The following is a 16,498-nucleotide window of genomic DNA, read 5'->3' as shown; positions in this document are numbered from 1 at the left end:
CACTGAGGGAGGGAGATTTTGGAGTGGGGGGAACAGAGAAGAATTTTTTTTTTAATGGATGTTAGAATTAAAATGGATCACAATAAAAAAATATATATATGGAAAATTAAAAGGTTCAAGCCTCAGAAAGAACTTAACCAAATCCTCACTACCATCACCAAACCACACCCAACCTAAACCATACGTAACGTGTGTGTGTGTGTGTGTGTGTGTGTGTGTGTGTGTGTGTGTGTGTGTGTGTGTGTGCGCCTATTACACCTTGATATTCTCTTGAACCCTATTCCCCTGGGCAGAGGAAACAATACTTCCCCAGTATCCCTTCTTGTCGTAAGAGGCGACTAGAAGGGGCCTTGTTGTCTCCAATCTTTCTCTCTTTAGTGTCCTCTTCTTCTCAGTCTTACCTCCCTTCTTGATACTTCCGTGTTTCTTCCTGCATATTTTCCATCTCCTCCTTTCAGGTTAGACGTGGTTTCGTGGCATGAACAGTGTAAAGACCTCCCATTGACGTCCACCTTTCCTCCCTGGGCCAAGCTTTTCAACCAACATATCAATCAAGCAGCATCATAACCAAGCCGCTTAAGTGACAAAACCACTTCAATGCCAAGACCACTTCAACACCAAGACCATTTGAATGCCAAGATCCCTTCAACACCAAGACCACTTCTACGCAAAGACCACTTCAACACCAAGACCACCTCTACGCCAAGAACACTTAAACGCCAGGAACATGTCAATGCCGAGACAACTTCTACGCAAAGACCACCTCTATGCCCAAGACCACTTACACACCAGGACCACGTCAACACCAAGACCACTTCTACGCCAAGACCACTTCCACGCCAACACAACTTCCACGCCAACACTACTTCCACGCCAACACCACTTCCACGCCAACACCACTTCCACGCCAACACCACTCCTATTGCCAAAAACAACTTCTACGAGTATGTCTCCTTTCCCTTTTCTATTCCTTTGCTAGTCATACATCTTTGCCTTGAAATAGTGCCATAAAGTCTTTGATGCCTGGCTCTAGGAATCCATTATCAAATTCATTCTTGACGTCAGTACATATCGTTTTAATATTGACATACAGTAGTTTGCATAAATATCATACAACAGGAAAAGTCGCTGAGGAAGAGGTGCTACGAGCCTACGAAATTCCTTAGAGTTCGAATCTTCATCCTGCGAGTCAATAGAGGATCAAGGCCAGATGTAGCGCGGCTAAGGGGATTGGAGAAAGGGATTTAACAGCTTGTGCAGAACTGGAGGGAATAGGCATCAGATCACGGAATTTCTCATATCGTTTTCTCCTACATGTTATTTAGATCGCTTTAACATCAACACGGTTTGCATCAATACTGAAGAGTAATGTGCAGAATAAATAGCTAGGGAAGAAGTGTTACGAAAGCTCCGAGGCAAACTGGATGTATTACGTTCAGGAGCATATTCTCGTAGACTAAGGAGGCTCCCAACACTCCATGCTAACATCATTTACAGTAAATTTAAAAATAAAAAAAAACAGCATACACAAACACACACACACACACACACACACACACACACACACACACACACACACACACACACACACACACACACACACACACACACACACACACACACACACACACACACACACATTCACACACACACACACACACACACACACACACACACACACACACACACACACACACACACACATTCACACACACACACACACACACACACACACACACACACACACACACACACACACACACACACACACACAGTGGTGTTATATTATGAGGGGAAAAAAAAAAGGTGGTACATTGGTTAGTGCATTTTGCTCGCAAATGGAAGAACCGGAGTTTGTGAGACTATGGGGTCTGTTTTTCCATTGTTCCTTTTCATCCCGCATTACTGTACAACTGGTGATTGGAATGCAAACACACCAACGCGGAAGACTGGGAATTTAACAAGAGTAGAATATTTGAAGTAGGCTGCTGACTCGTGCAGTAAAAAAGTATAAAATATATAGGCTACTTGCTCTTTAGCCTATTTTACATCATGACAAACAGGCACTATAAATGTTGAAATTTGGATGTTGATGATGATGATGATGATCTATCTATCTATCTATCTATTGCCAGACGCCTCAATCCCGTTTGGGGTGGCCACAAACAAATCGCCTCCAAGTCGCCCTGTCCCCCGCCATTTCACTTCCCTGCTCCCAACTCACACCCCCCTCTCTCATATACCTCTCCACCCCATCTCTCCATCTCATCCTCGGCCTCCCCCTCCCTCTTTCCCCCTCCACCTCATGATGATGATGATAATGATGATGAAACGTGTTAGACAACTTTCAGCGATTTTAGAAGGCAAAAATTTGAATCAGTGTGCTGCACAAACAACCCATTGATGATACCTCCGCGTATCCTTTTAATTCTTTAAATTACAACAAGAAATTATCATTATATGCTTGTTCGCTGTTAGGAAGAACATCGGCAGTGTGTTCGGTCAAAATAATTGCAGGAGAGATCCCACCAATTAATGATGACAATTTTATGACAGGGATTAGCTTTGAAAACTGCAAGTTCATTACACCCAGACTCTGAGGAAATATCATGTATGTTATAATTTAATGATGGACTGATTTTGGAGCCGAATTAACTTAAAAGTCCGATATTGAGGGTGGTTGCTTCACGGTTTGCATGTAAAATTAGTTGATATATTCAATATGACGCTTTTCCTCAACTTTTAAAAGTTATCACAGTGATAATTACGTTACATTTTATTGAGAAAAAATAGCAATTCTAAATTGTTTTGGAAACTTAGCATGAAATCAATAAGATCCCCTTATTTACCGTCGTTTTCCATGTGAATATCTTCCTTGGCGGGAAGTTTGATTATCCCTTCAATTAAAATAGTATGAATAGGTTTCTGTTGTGCTTGAAATATAGCTAATAGCAAAATAGGAAAGAAGGAAAAGAATTAATAATAAATTTCAACTTTAATTACAAATCAAGCTTAGAGGCAGCATCCACAGTTTGGTATCATATAATGAATTATAGGCCTACCTGATCTTCACTAGTTCACCACGATGCTCATTCCATACCCAACTTTTGGATCTGGGCTGTTTTGCTTCAATATTCATAGCGTAATTCACGCAACGTCAGAGGAACGCGCTGATCACCATGACAACGTTGCATTCAATATTGAAAATATTTTTTTATATATAGCTTATTCAACCTTTGTACCTTACATTACTCTATTTATATAAAACTGCAATTTTGTAACAATGTGAGTGTCTAATGTTACTATAATTTAAAGATGGTATATTTTAATGAATTAATGATGCAGCATTGAAATTTGCATTTTCAACAGGGATCTAGTTTAATTACAATTTTCTTTGCTTACCCAACAACTTCATCGTTCTAATTTTACAATGATCCGGATTTTTTTCAAGGAATTACGTAAGACTCGTTTTCACATAACAAAATTCTTGATCAATACGGTAAAAGCTATCCTCTGAGCTTCAAGGCTTTGTTTACAGCCATGGCGGGCACTCGTGTCTCGTGTGGCTTGGAGTACTCTAATGTTTATGAGCTTAGTGACAGTCTGCAAGAGTCGTCAAGAGCTGGGTAAGTACTCTAAGGACATTTTTAAGGTCTAGGATTAAACTTGGATGTTTATAATCACGAAATTGTAATTTTATGGTCGTTATTGGGACATGCAGTGTATGGTGTGAATGTTTCATGTGATTATACGGATGAGCATTACTCATGTGGTTGGTATTTTCGAACATGTTCTTTGAGTTTACGTGTCATGTGGATATTTCTTGCTATTTACATGGTTTACAAACGGAACATTTACAATCACAGTACTGGTTGGTTAAGGCATGCAGCCTGTTTTTTTTTTTTTTTTTTCCTAATTCCTGTCATTTTTTCTTCTAGTTCATTGACGGAAAAACAGTTTAGTTTCATACTTGTGCGAGAAAAATAAATGCTTATTATATTTGTATGCTTACATTTTAGCTGGATGGCACTTGTCTTTCAAACTTCAACTGTCATGTGGTTTGCTTTATAATTTTACTGATCCTGTATATCATTTTTTGCTAATAGGTGTGAATGTCATGGATGCCTACTTGGCTTTTTTTTCAGTGTATTTACTTATTTTTTGTATTTTTGCCCACTAGGCCTTTTTTTCTTTAATGTACTGTATTTACTTGTTTTATGTATTTTCCAATGTTAGGGATATATTGTTCAGTTTCCATTTTGGTAACTGTTACCACCTTATGTTGCATTTCTTTCTTTTCTTTTTCTTTCCTTTTTTTTTTTTTTTTGCCATCTTTCACCACAGTCCCACTTGAGTTTTTTTTAGTTGTTTACAAAACCATAATACCTTATTCCTCCGGAATGATAGCATGAGTTAATTCATTGCATAGTTCTGAATCAGCTTTCTACTGTGACATTTCTTGGACAAATTAAAAGTAAGCAAGATGTTTTGGGCTCTTTAATGTGGTGTCCAGGCTTTGTAAAAATTAACCTGAATGTAGCTTTTTTTTTTTTTTTCACCTAATAGTGAAAACAAACAGAAACTTACGAATTTTAAGCCATTTTAGGCATTAACCTAACCTAACCTAGATCCATGTCATTCGAGCCTAAAAGGCCAGTTTCCAGTCTTACCCAGATTTATCGGCAGAGTCTGTCTTGACCAATTTCAAATTTAACAACACGCAACTGACCCACTTCCAGCTCTCTGTGATTGGCTGAATAAGAACCATAATTTGTCAGTGAAAACAAAACCATACCACTTATGATCATAATGCTATCTATCTGTCTGTCTATTGCCAGATGCCATAATCCTGTAAGGGGTGCCCACAAACAAATTGCCTCCATGTCGCCCTATCCCACCATTTCATTGCCCTGGTCCCAGCTTACACCCCCCTCTCTCATGAACCTCTCCACTCTATCCTGCCACCTCATCCTTGGCCTCCCCCTCCCTCTCGCCCCCTCCACATCACTTACATACACTCTCTTCATCAGTCTCTTGCTCTCCATCCTCTCTACATGTCCAAACCACCTCAGTGTGTTTCTCTTAACGCTTCCCATCACATCCACATCACAACTCTCCATTATTGTACTTCCTCATTTGTCAGTGTGTCTCCATGTGACTTCACATACTCCTCTCAAATAACTCATTTCCACTGCTCTCGCTCTTGACTTGTGTCCCTCCAACAAGGTCCAAACTTCATTTCCATACATTAGAGTTAGTATCACAATACTGTCATGCAGTATATAACTTTTTCACTTCCATTCTTACTTCCCTGTTTCTTATCACTGCCTTCAAAGAACCAGCAGCCTTTCTTCCTTGTTGTACCCTTTCAAACGTCCATCCTTATTCATCACACTACCCAAGTATGGTACTTAAATGCATTCACATTTTCCTTTTCTTCCTCCTCCAACCTCACTCTACATTCAGTGACTTCATTTCTTTCGAAGACCATACCTTTACACTTCCTTACATTCACCTTTAGATTCCATTTCTTACACACACTCCCAGACTGATTCACCAAGCCTAGCAGCTCCCCTTCATCTTCGCTTGACAACACAGTATCATCTGCAAACAAGAGTAAAGGGAATTTCCACTCACTGCCCTCTGTCGTTAGGCCACTCCAACATCCACTGCCCTATCTTGCATCGGTATCTCTTTTATAACCCGAACTATATACAGATTGAACATTCATGGAGACATGACACCTCCCCGTTTCAATCCAACCTTCAAACAGAAAAATTCACTCAGTTCACTATCCATACACATTGCAGCCTTAGCACCCTCCTACATACTGTACTCTTCACGGCATTCAGCAACTTCCCATTTACTCCATGTATTCTTAATACGTTCCACAATCCTTGTCTATCCACCCTGTCATATGCTTTCTCCAAATCCTTGAAGGCTGCATACAACTTCTTTCCTTTCTCTAGAAGCTTTTCCACTAAAGACCTGATAATGAATATATGATCTACGCAACCTCATCCCTTCCTAAAACCTCCTTGTTCTTCTGCAACTGATTCCTTTGTTATTTCCCTAAGTCTGTCAGTAAATATCCTGCCATTTATATATTTTTCCTATTACACTAAGAATATCTTTCCCCTATGCTTCAGCATTTTGCCACACTCCATCAATTCCTGGGGCTTTCCCCATTTTGACTTTCTTCATTGCTTTCACAACTTCCATCCTACTTGTTTCTTCCTCTCTTCTCATAATGCACCACAAAGAAATAAAAATGCATTGCTGTTAAGGATGAAATGTAAGCAGACTACCAGCACAGGCACACATTAAAAACCCCACAACATCTTGTTTATTTTTAATATGCAGAAGAAACATCATATAGGAAATTTGACTTGGAGCTGTGCAAACTAATTGATTCATGTCATTATTTCTTAGGAATCTGGTGTTATGGTTTTGTAAACATTATCCCTGTACAGTATTAGAACACTGTTTTGTTACTAGCCTAGCCTCATGTATATTGATTGTAACTTGACTCTTAATAGGCATATTGTCTCCATGCTCAAAAAACACACTTAGTTACACCATTAAATAGTCTTTCAACTAGTGAGAAGGTAAATGAGATTTTCTTGTAAATACTTGAGAGATGGTCCTACATCCATATAATACAGGGCCATTTTTCTGTTTGATATTATTCATTAATGTATTATCAGGAAATTAATATGCCTTCATAACTTTGTATGAAATTACCTTTTGTTATCTAGTACAGGGAGCTAATGTTACAGTTTCAGTGTACTAATGACCCTTTTGTGAGTAGTATGTGAATTATTCCTCCCTCCCCCCCAGATATGACTTCATCTCTGTCCCACTGGCACATCCAAGATTCACTCGAGAACATGTGGATGGGAAGGCAAAGGACAGGCAAGGGGCCTTCACTCGCTCGGACTTACTTCTCAGCAGCTCTGGTATGCCTATGTTTAAGCAAGTGAACATTGTGCATGATTAGGGTGTAATGCCTGTAACATAATTTTTAACTCCTTCACTGTGATAACTTTATACCAGGTATGTAGGTGAGGTGGAGGGAGGGAGAGGGAGGGGTAGACCGAGGATGAGGTGGAGGGATGGAGTTGAGAGGTATATGAGGGAGGGGGGGGTGAGTTGGGGGGAGGGGAGTCAAATGGTGGGTGACAGAGTGACTTGGAGGCGTTTTGTCTGTGGCCACCCTTTGCGGGATTAGGGCATCGGGCTATAGATAGATAGATAGATAGATTTTATTGTTGTAAATGCCAGGTGATTATATGCTACTTTGGAAAGACCTCATATTCAGTCATCATCCTCATATTTAAATGGTTAAAAATTTAAACAATATTAACCCCTTGCTGCCATCGGACAGTTATATCTGATGTGAAATTAGTAGGTAGGGGACACCGGGTGTCGGACATAACCACAAGTGTTTTCATGCCACAGTTTGAAGTGGCTGCCATTTGATCTTATCACCAAAGGGTACTGGTAGGGATAGACTCCCACCACCTGAGGCAAACATACCGCAGTCATCTCTGTGACTGCCAGATGAGGTACAATGTTTTCTTAAACCTCTCATCTGATACCTCTCCTGCCTCATGTGGACTCCTTGCCTTATCCACCCCTGCCAAGCCTCTTTCCAAGGATACCAGGAATAGTGCCATAGGGCATGCCTTGGATGCCGCTGTGGCTAGTTTATCTAGTAATGGATAATTATTATGCTGAGAGCGAAGCAAAAGCCGGGGCCGCACACGTACGCACGAATACGCCCTGCCTCGCGTGCCAAAAATTGCTTCTCTTCTTCTCGTCCATACTAATCGATGTGACCACCTACAAACCTGGGGATGCATTTATACAAAAGAAGAAGAGTTAGTGAGTCATATGGTTTTTAATTTGTTTCCCTAACTGCCATACTTTCTGAGATGTTAAGGTTTGAAAGCAAGCACTTTTGGAAAAATTTGTGATATTGAGAGAGCGACCATGGTAGAGACAGCCTGGCATCTAGGAGTTAAGCCTCTCCAAGAGTTCAGCAAGTCAGTCCTAATGTGGTGGTCTTATTAAGATAAAAAATGGTGTTATCACATTAGAGAGGTACCCTAACTTATTCATGCTCAGTACCTTTCTTGAACTCATAGCCTGACAGTGTTAGTTGCTTGATTTTGCATATCACACTTCCCTAACTTGAGCAGAATAGCCTGATTGTGGGTCGGACCATCACTTCTGCTGTCTTGAACCTGGAGTCCTCTGAATGCAATGTAGAGTACCCCAGACAAATTAACAATGTTGCCATGTGCTAGGTTTGATCCCCAAGTAGGGGCTGGGGGATTATTGATCATGTAGTACCATCAGTTTAAGTAGGCTGGCCATCTGTGGTACCCTTAAATGTCCTGGACTATAGGAGTCTTGCCCCAGGTCCTAACACCTTTAAGGAGGCAGTGTGGGATTGACTTACTGTTTACAGGTACAGTAAGTTTCATTTTATGCTGGTGATGTTTTCCAAAATATCTGAATTTTCTGTGCAGTTGGTACTATAATTTAGGGGAAACTTGTAAACCATTCTCAAAGTACCAGTAGTAGTGGAACTTTAATTGATAGTTTGTAACTGTTTAAAAAAAAAAAAAAAAAAAGATAACATAACAAGAACTTCCTGTGTTTACGTTCTAGAGTGGAATAGTCTGATTGTGGGTCGGACCACCACCTCTGCCATCTTGAACCTAGAGTCCCCAGATAGCAGCCTGCGTCAGAACAGCGAGGAGACGCTGTTGCAAGAGCTGACCTTTGCTGCACACCTGGGCCTCCCTGCCATCACCGTCCACCTCACCACTGATCGCTGCTCCAATGTTGCTAGGATCATTCACAATAAGGTTGTCCAGGGAGTGTGTTACCAGGTCAGTGCAGTTTGGTTTTTGTTGTGTGAGTGCTGATGTCATTTTTTTATTGATGATACTGTTGTGTATACTGTACAGTAAGACCTCGCTATAACAGACTAATTGGGGCCCAAACCATTCCGAAAAATGCGAAATTTTGATAAAAACTTGTGGTAGGTGGGGGCGCTCACCATCCACTCACTCGATGTAGTGCTGCTCTCGGGTGTCTGCCCTTTCCTCTCCATCCTTCTTTCCTTTCCTTCCATTCTCTTGTCTTTCTTTCCTTCATTCTTTCCTTGTCCTTCTGCCTACGGGTGACTTTATGCTCCCTCTTCTGTCTTTCTTTCCTTCATTCTTTCCACTTCCTTCAGCCTGTGGGTGACTCTACACTGAGTGACAAGCCAAATTGTTTTTTGTGCACCAGGAAACCATTTACTATGCTGGGTGGTAACTGTATAACCAAATTTTGGCGCCTGGTGGTTTAGTGGGTAATTATTGTGCTCCAATCGGATTGAGCCGGTGAAGGTTTATATCCAAGGGGTGGTTGGGGTTGATTGCTCATGTAATGCCACTCAGGGATGAGTGAGGCAGGTCACTCTCATCTTAAATGTCGGGACCAACTGCCTAGCCCCGGGCTCCTATGCTCCTCATGGGGCATTGTAGGATTGGATGACGGATGGATGGATGGACAACATTCGGACTTAACTCTGCTAATCCGGACTTTTTCAGATATATCAGACATTAGTCTGGATCGCATGTATAGTTTTTAAATTGTTTTGACTACCATTGTGGTACTGTACTGTGTTATAACTTCACTACATTAATCAAATGGTATAATATATATAATAATACTGTACTGTACACTGATAAACATGTCTTTTAGTTAGCTTATTGTGGTGAATATAGCCAAAGTGGTCAGGCAGTCCAGACTGCTTCTGGCTTTATCGGACTTTTTCTGATGCTGTATACTGTATATGAATTTAGTCCGGTAGCTCCTCGAGTTCGATAAAAGCGAATTCCAGTCTATTGAAGTCCATTATATTGAGGTGTTACTTTATACAGCAAGCTCTCCCCAAACGCGTGGGCTTTGTTCCAACCGTGGCGCATTCAGCACGAAACCGCATAAGTTTTAACTACGATACATATTTTGCTTCGTAGACCCCCTATATGTGGTGTTTTGCTGTTCTCTGCCGTTGGTAATCAATATGAAGCACTTTAAGTGGTTAGAAGGTTTATTTAAAGTTATAACTTACAAATACAGTACTGCACAGCAAAACTTCAGCATACAAATACGCAAACGCAAGGCAACATTCCGATGCCGATTGGTTTCAGGACAATTCGTCGTCACAGCAATAACAAGACAATTTGCCGTCATTAATGAAGATAGCTATGGGTGATGCTAGAATATAATTCAAAGGAGAAATAAGTATATTTATAGAATGATGGGGAATTTTCTAGGGTGTGAATTGTCCTGACGGGGAATTGTTCATGTTTTGACGGGGAATTGTCTGACGGCGAATTGACTTGACGGAGAATTGTCTTGGAACCCGCTGATCATGGGTAATCACATAAAATCAGGTTAACTAGTTACAAGGTTTTACTTGATGCTTTAACTATTTAAGTGCTTTAACTTACATACCAGAACAGTAAATATTTAACTTACAAATACAGTACTGTGGAAAAGCAGTGCATCAGATCTTTAACAACAAATAAAAAAAGGCAATATTCTGATGCCTATCATGTAAACTGGTTATAAGACTTTATTTCTTGCTTTAATGTTATTTAATAGTACTTTAACTTGCACATAAACTTACCAGAACAGTAATGTAAATATTTAACTTAACAAATATAGTACTGTACTGTGGAAATGTAGTACAGCAAATGACATGATCAAAACAAACCGTGTGCGCTGCACTGATATTCAAGGATTTGGCCTTTCAAAGGCCTCGCTTCAGGGCTCATGCTAACTGCCGATGGTTGCAAGCCATTGGGCTCCTAAGGTTTCAGATTTACAAGCCAAATAAATTGTTAGTAGCCAAACTGACCACGAGCCGAAATATTTTACAAGCAATAAATTATTTATTTACACATTGTGATGATTAGAATGATATAATGAGGTTTTAAACAGTCACAGTGGCAACAAGGAAAGACTTAGTAATCGATCACAACGTGCTTTTTTGTTCATTTAAGTGAGATTTACATACAGTAATTCCTCCACTATCCGACGTAATAGAGCCAAAGGCACGCCCAGAAAATGGTTCTGTCCATATAGTGGGCACCAGCCTCCTGGACTGGTACTTATGGACCCTAACCCAGCCTAACTCTGAAAGTCACCTATATAACTCCCTACCGGACATGCATAGCACCTATTTAAACCTATTTAAGACCCTATTCACACCAATTTAGGACATAAAGCATGAAATAAATGAAAAGGAACCAAAGAATGAGGAATTAGAAGTGACTATACCTCAGCCAGGGTACTTACATCACGTTTGTGGCTGCCTTTCTAAGGTTTTGGCAGTGGTGAAAATGCTCTTGAAGGACGTACAGTAATCCAGTGTTGTGCTGCACTTAATTCTTTGCACTGTGAGTTATAATTGTTTAACACTGCACATTGTTCTTAACAGCACCACTGCAGTTCTGACCACTAGTTTAAACCGCCAATTTGCACTCCACAGTTGATCCTGTGCACTCTAAGTTCAAATTTCTTAACACTGCACAACACTGTAAATTCACATGTGGTCTAGAGGCGAGGTATTGCAGTATATTCACTGTTTATTCACAAAAAACGAGCACGTGTGGCATCCAGTGCGACAAGCATCTATTCACAACCGAAGTTAGGGAGTAACTGTTGATGTTGGAGAAACAGAGTTGCCAGATTGCAACGGCCACATCACCAATCTCCTCAACTTTCATTACCAAATTTAACTTTTCATTACCAAATTCATAAAGCTAGCATTTATTCTTCACTAATTATATATACAAGTGGAAATACATATAATCACTCTCCTTATACAGTAATTAACAGCATGTTGATTATTTTCACACTATGTAGGGTAGCAGATTAATCAGAGAGAGCAAACAATCCACCATCTCCATCCTGTGTATCCTCATACATGTGAAAAATCCATTTGGTAATGCATTATTCTGATTCACTACCAAACGAATTTTTCATTACCAAATTGGCCCACATTTGGTAATAAAAAATAACAAACGGCAACCCTGACAGGGAAGGGGGGAGGAAGGAAGGGGTGAAGGGGCCATGGTGTAAGCAGCTGTTTGGTGCCGCGCGGCAATTTCAAATTGCGGGTGGGAAAAAATTTGGATTTTGGGGGGATTTTTTTTCTTTTTTTTTGGCCATTTTTGGGTTCCGATGGTCCAGGCCCACAATGTCCGGTAAGTGGGGATGTCCGGAAAGTGGGCGTCCAGAAAGTACAGGGATTACTGTATTTTGTAATGTATTCCTCGCCAAAGTGGATGTATTTTCTCCTTGCCAAAAGGCGACTTGCATGTAAAATTTGTTCGCCGAAAGGAAAAAATACTCGCATTTGCAAGCTGTGGCTCACCAAACAAGAGCCCTGCTGTTGCGTAAATTTATAGTTTTCATAATGGTTCTTTAATCTTACGTGTCTTATACGTATCCCAGCACTAACCGCATATAATTGCGAGCGCGTTCGGCGAGAACGTGTTCGGGGCGAGCTTACTGTACTCTTTACAGGGTTGGTTGCCATGGTTTTTATTCCTTCATTGTCAGTGAATTCTTTTGCCCGTATCGTTGTTCTGTAACTTCTATTTAGAACTACTCACCTCTGACCTTTCCTGGTTTAGCTACTTATCCATTAGATTTTTCTCACTCCCAGTCATTTGGACTGTGATGTGAACACTCTCATTGTTTTGTACTGTAATAAAAGCATTGTTTATATTTTATGAATATAGTTCTGTGTAATGGTTTAGTTACATCATTGTTTTCAGGTGTGGGTACGTGTACCAATGCAAGCACCAGAGGAGGTCGCAGCTCAGCACCGCTCTGATAAGCAGGAAAGTGAGGATGGCTTTGCTGTTGACACATGGACTTGGTGGAACAAGTAAGAATCTTGAGAATCAGTCACAGATATCTTACTGTACTCCATCCACTTTAATGTGGCTTGAAAATCCACTATCTCCTCTCAGTCTTGATTGCCTTGCTGTTGCGAGAGATTGACTGTAGAATATAATTCTATTCACATATAAGTGCTGTGAAGAGGATGTAGAGCTTTGATATTGTCTTATTCTGCCAGTGAATAATGTGAACTAAGCTGTAAATGAATGAAAATCTCCACCAAGTTAAGGTAAAAATGTAGAAATAAAATTTCCCTCTTGTTTTTGATGGTCAAAACCCTTTCATTGCAAGGACTTTTCTTGACTGAACAGAATCATCTAGTGTTAACTTAATTAACCTGCCGCATGCCAGTGCCATCTTAATAAACTGACGTAATTCCATGGCCAGTGTCGGTGCCATTTTAAAATGGTTTAAAAGAAAAAATTCACTGACCGCGTTTTTCAAGATTCGCAGGTAAAAATTGGCAGGCATGTTTGGTAACTGTTCCTCTACCATCCCCCAGGCTGTCAAGGCTATACACTCACTCGCTTCCCTCCTCATGCTCACTCTATCTCACTCTGCCTGTGTGCCTCACCCAGTGCTGTACACAGTTAAGGCATTTTGTAAATATTTTCACATAAATTTAAGTTGTAAATATTTTCTTGTAATTGTAAGGACTATATAGTGAAGTCAAGTTGTAAATACCTTATTGTAAGTGCCAGGACTGTACAGTACATAATGAAGTCAGGTTGTACCTGTCTTGAAGTAAGTGTAAGATAATGCATTCACAGTGAGAAAGACATGCAAATTGTGATAGATGTTGAAGTAATAAGTGATCAAAAAAGTGTACTGAACATTGCTATACCTTCCCAGTATAAAGACCTGAGTATACCTTACATAGAAAATGGCTTTCTCTCACCTACATGGTGAGAGAGCGGGTATACCTGTATACGAGTATGCAGGACTAGATAAAACCCATTTCCGAGCTTCGGTGAGCATGTTAATGGTGAAATTGATTGTTTTCACAACAAGATCTATCATATCAGCCAATAAAAAAAAGGTCGAAAAAATCGCCGGCATGGAGGCAACCCATAGGGCTGAAAATAGCTGGCATGCGATGGGTTAAAATCTCAAGGTGCATTATACCCTTAGCAGTGGAAGGGTTACTCAAGACAGTTTTGGAAGCATCTGACTGCATGGATTGAAGCATCTGACTGCAGGGATTATTATTAGCTGATCAAAACTTATTGTCAGTTGCCTGATTGACAGTACAAAGTACATCAGGAACTGCATAAGGATTAAAACTTGCCTGTATTTTGTTTTTTGTCCTTATCTATACTAGTCAAAGCCAAAAGAATAATAACAGAAAATAAAACAATCATTATTATTATTTTTTTTTTAATAGATAATGAATGGAAGAAGGAAAAAAAAAGAAAAAAAAAGTCCATTTGCCTGAAGGCATCCTCCATTCATAAAATATTTATAACAAGTGGATTTATATTGAAGTGGATTAAATGTTTGTGGGAAACAACTCCCAGGAAGTGAATTCCAGAGAGTAGTAATTCTGGGGATAAATGAACTTTGATAAGCAGAGGTTCTGCTTTTCGAGGGAGAGAGTGAGTTCATGGGCACTCCCAGCTGCCCAAGTATTTCGGGAGAAAATGTGAAGGGGAGGCACAATTGAAGCCAGTTCGTCATAGCACTTATGGTAAAAATATCGATAAAATAGTGCAGAAGCAACATCTCTGCCTACTGATAATGGAGGAAGGCACCGTGTAATGGCAGGATTATTGATTAATCTAATGGCTTTATTTTGAATTTTGTCCAGCTGCCTCAATGCAACTGCCCCACATCCACTCCACAGTGGTGAACAGTATTTGATCAGAGAACGCACATGACTTTTGTATATTGTGGCCATCTGCTCATTAGTGAAGAAGTCACGAACTCTGTATGTAAGTCCCAATTTTTTGGAAGCATTTTTAGCAAGGGATTTAACATAAGCTGTCCAGCTTAGGTTGGGGTTTAGAGTAACACCTAGGATATCAATTGTAGTGGATATGGGAATATTGACATCATTTAAAATTATGTGAGAGTCTGAGGGATTCTTTCTGTTGGAGAAATTAATGTATTTAGTTTTCTGATCATTAAATGAGACCGGTTTTGATTGTCCCCATTGATTAATTTTAGAAAGGTCCTGGTTCAGAGAAATTGCTGTGTTTATTTGGGAATTTGTAATATCAAATTGTGAAAAGGAGGTACTAAATGTGAAAGAATTATGAAGGGTCAAGTCATCAGCATTAGAGTGTATTGGGTTGTGGGTGACAGATAGGAGGTCATTTATATGAATGAGAAAGAGGGTTGGCGCCAAAACTGATCCCTGAGGTATGCCAGCATTTATGGAATGAAACAGAATAAATTCCATCTACCATGACCCGTATTTTTCTGTTATGAAGGTAAGAAGAAATTAGAGGAACCAGTGAAGCAAGGCCATAGTGTGACATCTTAGACAATAAGGCCCGGTGCCATACTCTGTCAAATGCTTTCGATATGTCAAGTGCTACTGTGTGTGTTTCACTGTGTTGGTTTTTGTCTAAATCCATACTGCCGATCATAGATTAATTTATTGATTGCTAGATGCTTGATTACATGTTTGTGCTACTGTGTGTGTTTCACCATCTTGGTTCTTGTCTAAATCCATACTGCCGATCATTGATTAATTTATTGATTGCTAGATGCTTGATTACGTGTTTGTTAATTAGTGTCTCAAAAACTTTACCGAGAATGGAAGTTATTGCAATTGGTCTATAGTTTGATGGATCAGAAGTTGCCCCCTTTTTAGGAGCAGGATGGATATTTGCTTCTTTCCAAGAGGCTGGAAAACTTGAGGTACGGATGCATAAGCGGAAAAATTTTGCCAATACAGGGGCCAACACTGAGGAGCAGTTTTTAAGTACTATTGAAGGAATTTCATCTGGACCAGTAGCTTTGTCTGTTGAGAGATTCTGTAATACAGCTTGTACGTATCTGGTGTAAGCATGGAAGGAGGTATTTGAGGGGAATCAAAATCAAGTACAGGAATATTGTGATTTTCTGTATTGTTGAAAAAATGTCAACAAGAAGTTTGGCTTTTCCCCGTGGGTCACTTCCTAGATTTCCATTGGGGGACTAAAGGTGGAATGGAAGAGGTGGTACTGAAGTTAGTTTTGAATGAATTAAGGATTGACCAGAATATTTTGTTATCATTTAGGTTGTTTAGTAGTTTGTTAGCCTGTCTATGTAGAAAGTTTGATTTAGAAAGATTGATAATAGTTTTGGCATGGTTTCTGATATTTCTATAATAGTTAAAGGCTTCTTTGGTTTTGGTTCTTGTATAAGAGTTATAGGCTATTGTTTTATCTTCAATTACTCTAGCACAATTGTGTTCAAACCATTTAGAAGAATTACATCTTTTTCTTTAACTATGATGGGAAATTAATGCAGATCACCACCAAGAAACAGTAGTACTCCCAGCCAAGAACCACATAAACGTGATAGGCAC

General features: G+C 39.8%; 2 protein-coding genes across 2 annotated transcripts in view; one reads left to right on the top strand and one right to left on the bottom strand.

Moving 5' to 3' along the window:
- Window positions 1–3,139, bottom strand: part of LOC145406189 (protein phosphatase 1 regulatory subunit 36-like) — a 32,763-nt gene extending 29,624 nt beyond the window's left edge. The window contains exon 1 of the mRNA XM_080277385.1: window positions 3,063–3,139. Within this exon, the coding sequence (XP_080133511.1) occupies window positions 3,063–3,139 (77 nt within the window). The remainder of the gene's footprint in view (window positions 1–3,062) is intronic.
- Window positions 3,140–3,540: 401 nt separating this feature from the next.
- csul (protein arginine N-methyltransferase 5) overlaps window positions 3,541–16,498 on the top strand; it is a 53,294-nt gene continuing 40,336 nt past the window's right edge. Inside the window, exons 1-4 of the mRNA XM_080277390.1 lie at window positions 3,541–3,626; window positions 6,841–6,959; window positions 8,680–8,903; window positions 12,855–12,967. Coding sequence (XP_080133516.1) covers window positions 3,541–3,626; window positions 6,841–6,959; window positions 8,680–8,903; window positions 12,855–12,967 — 542 coding nt within the window. The remainder of the gene's footprint in view (window positions 3,627–6,840; window positions 6,960–8,679; window positions 8,904–12,854; window positions 12,968–16,498) is intronic.

Source organism: Coenobita brevimanus, chromosome 69 (genome assembly GCF_032717465.1).
Source record: "Coenobita brevimanus isolate Jiangsu-jjx chromosome 69, ASM3271746v2, whole genome shotgun sequence".
Taxonomy (NCBI): Eukaryota; Metazoa; Arthropoda; class Malacostraca; order Decapoda; family Coenobitidae; genus Coenobita; species Coenobita brevimanus.
Note: the sequence above shows the minus strand (reverse complement) of the source record. Positions and strands in the feature narration are given on the sequence as shown.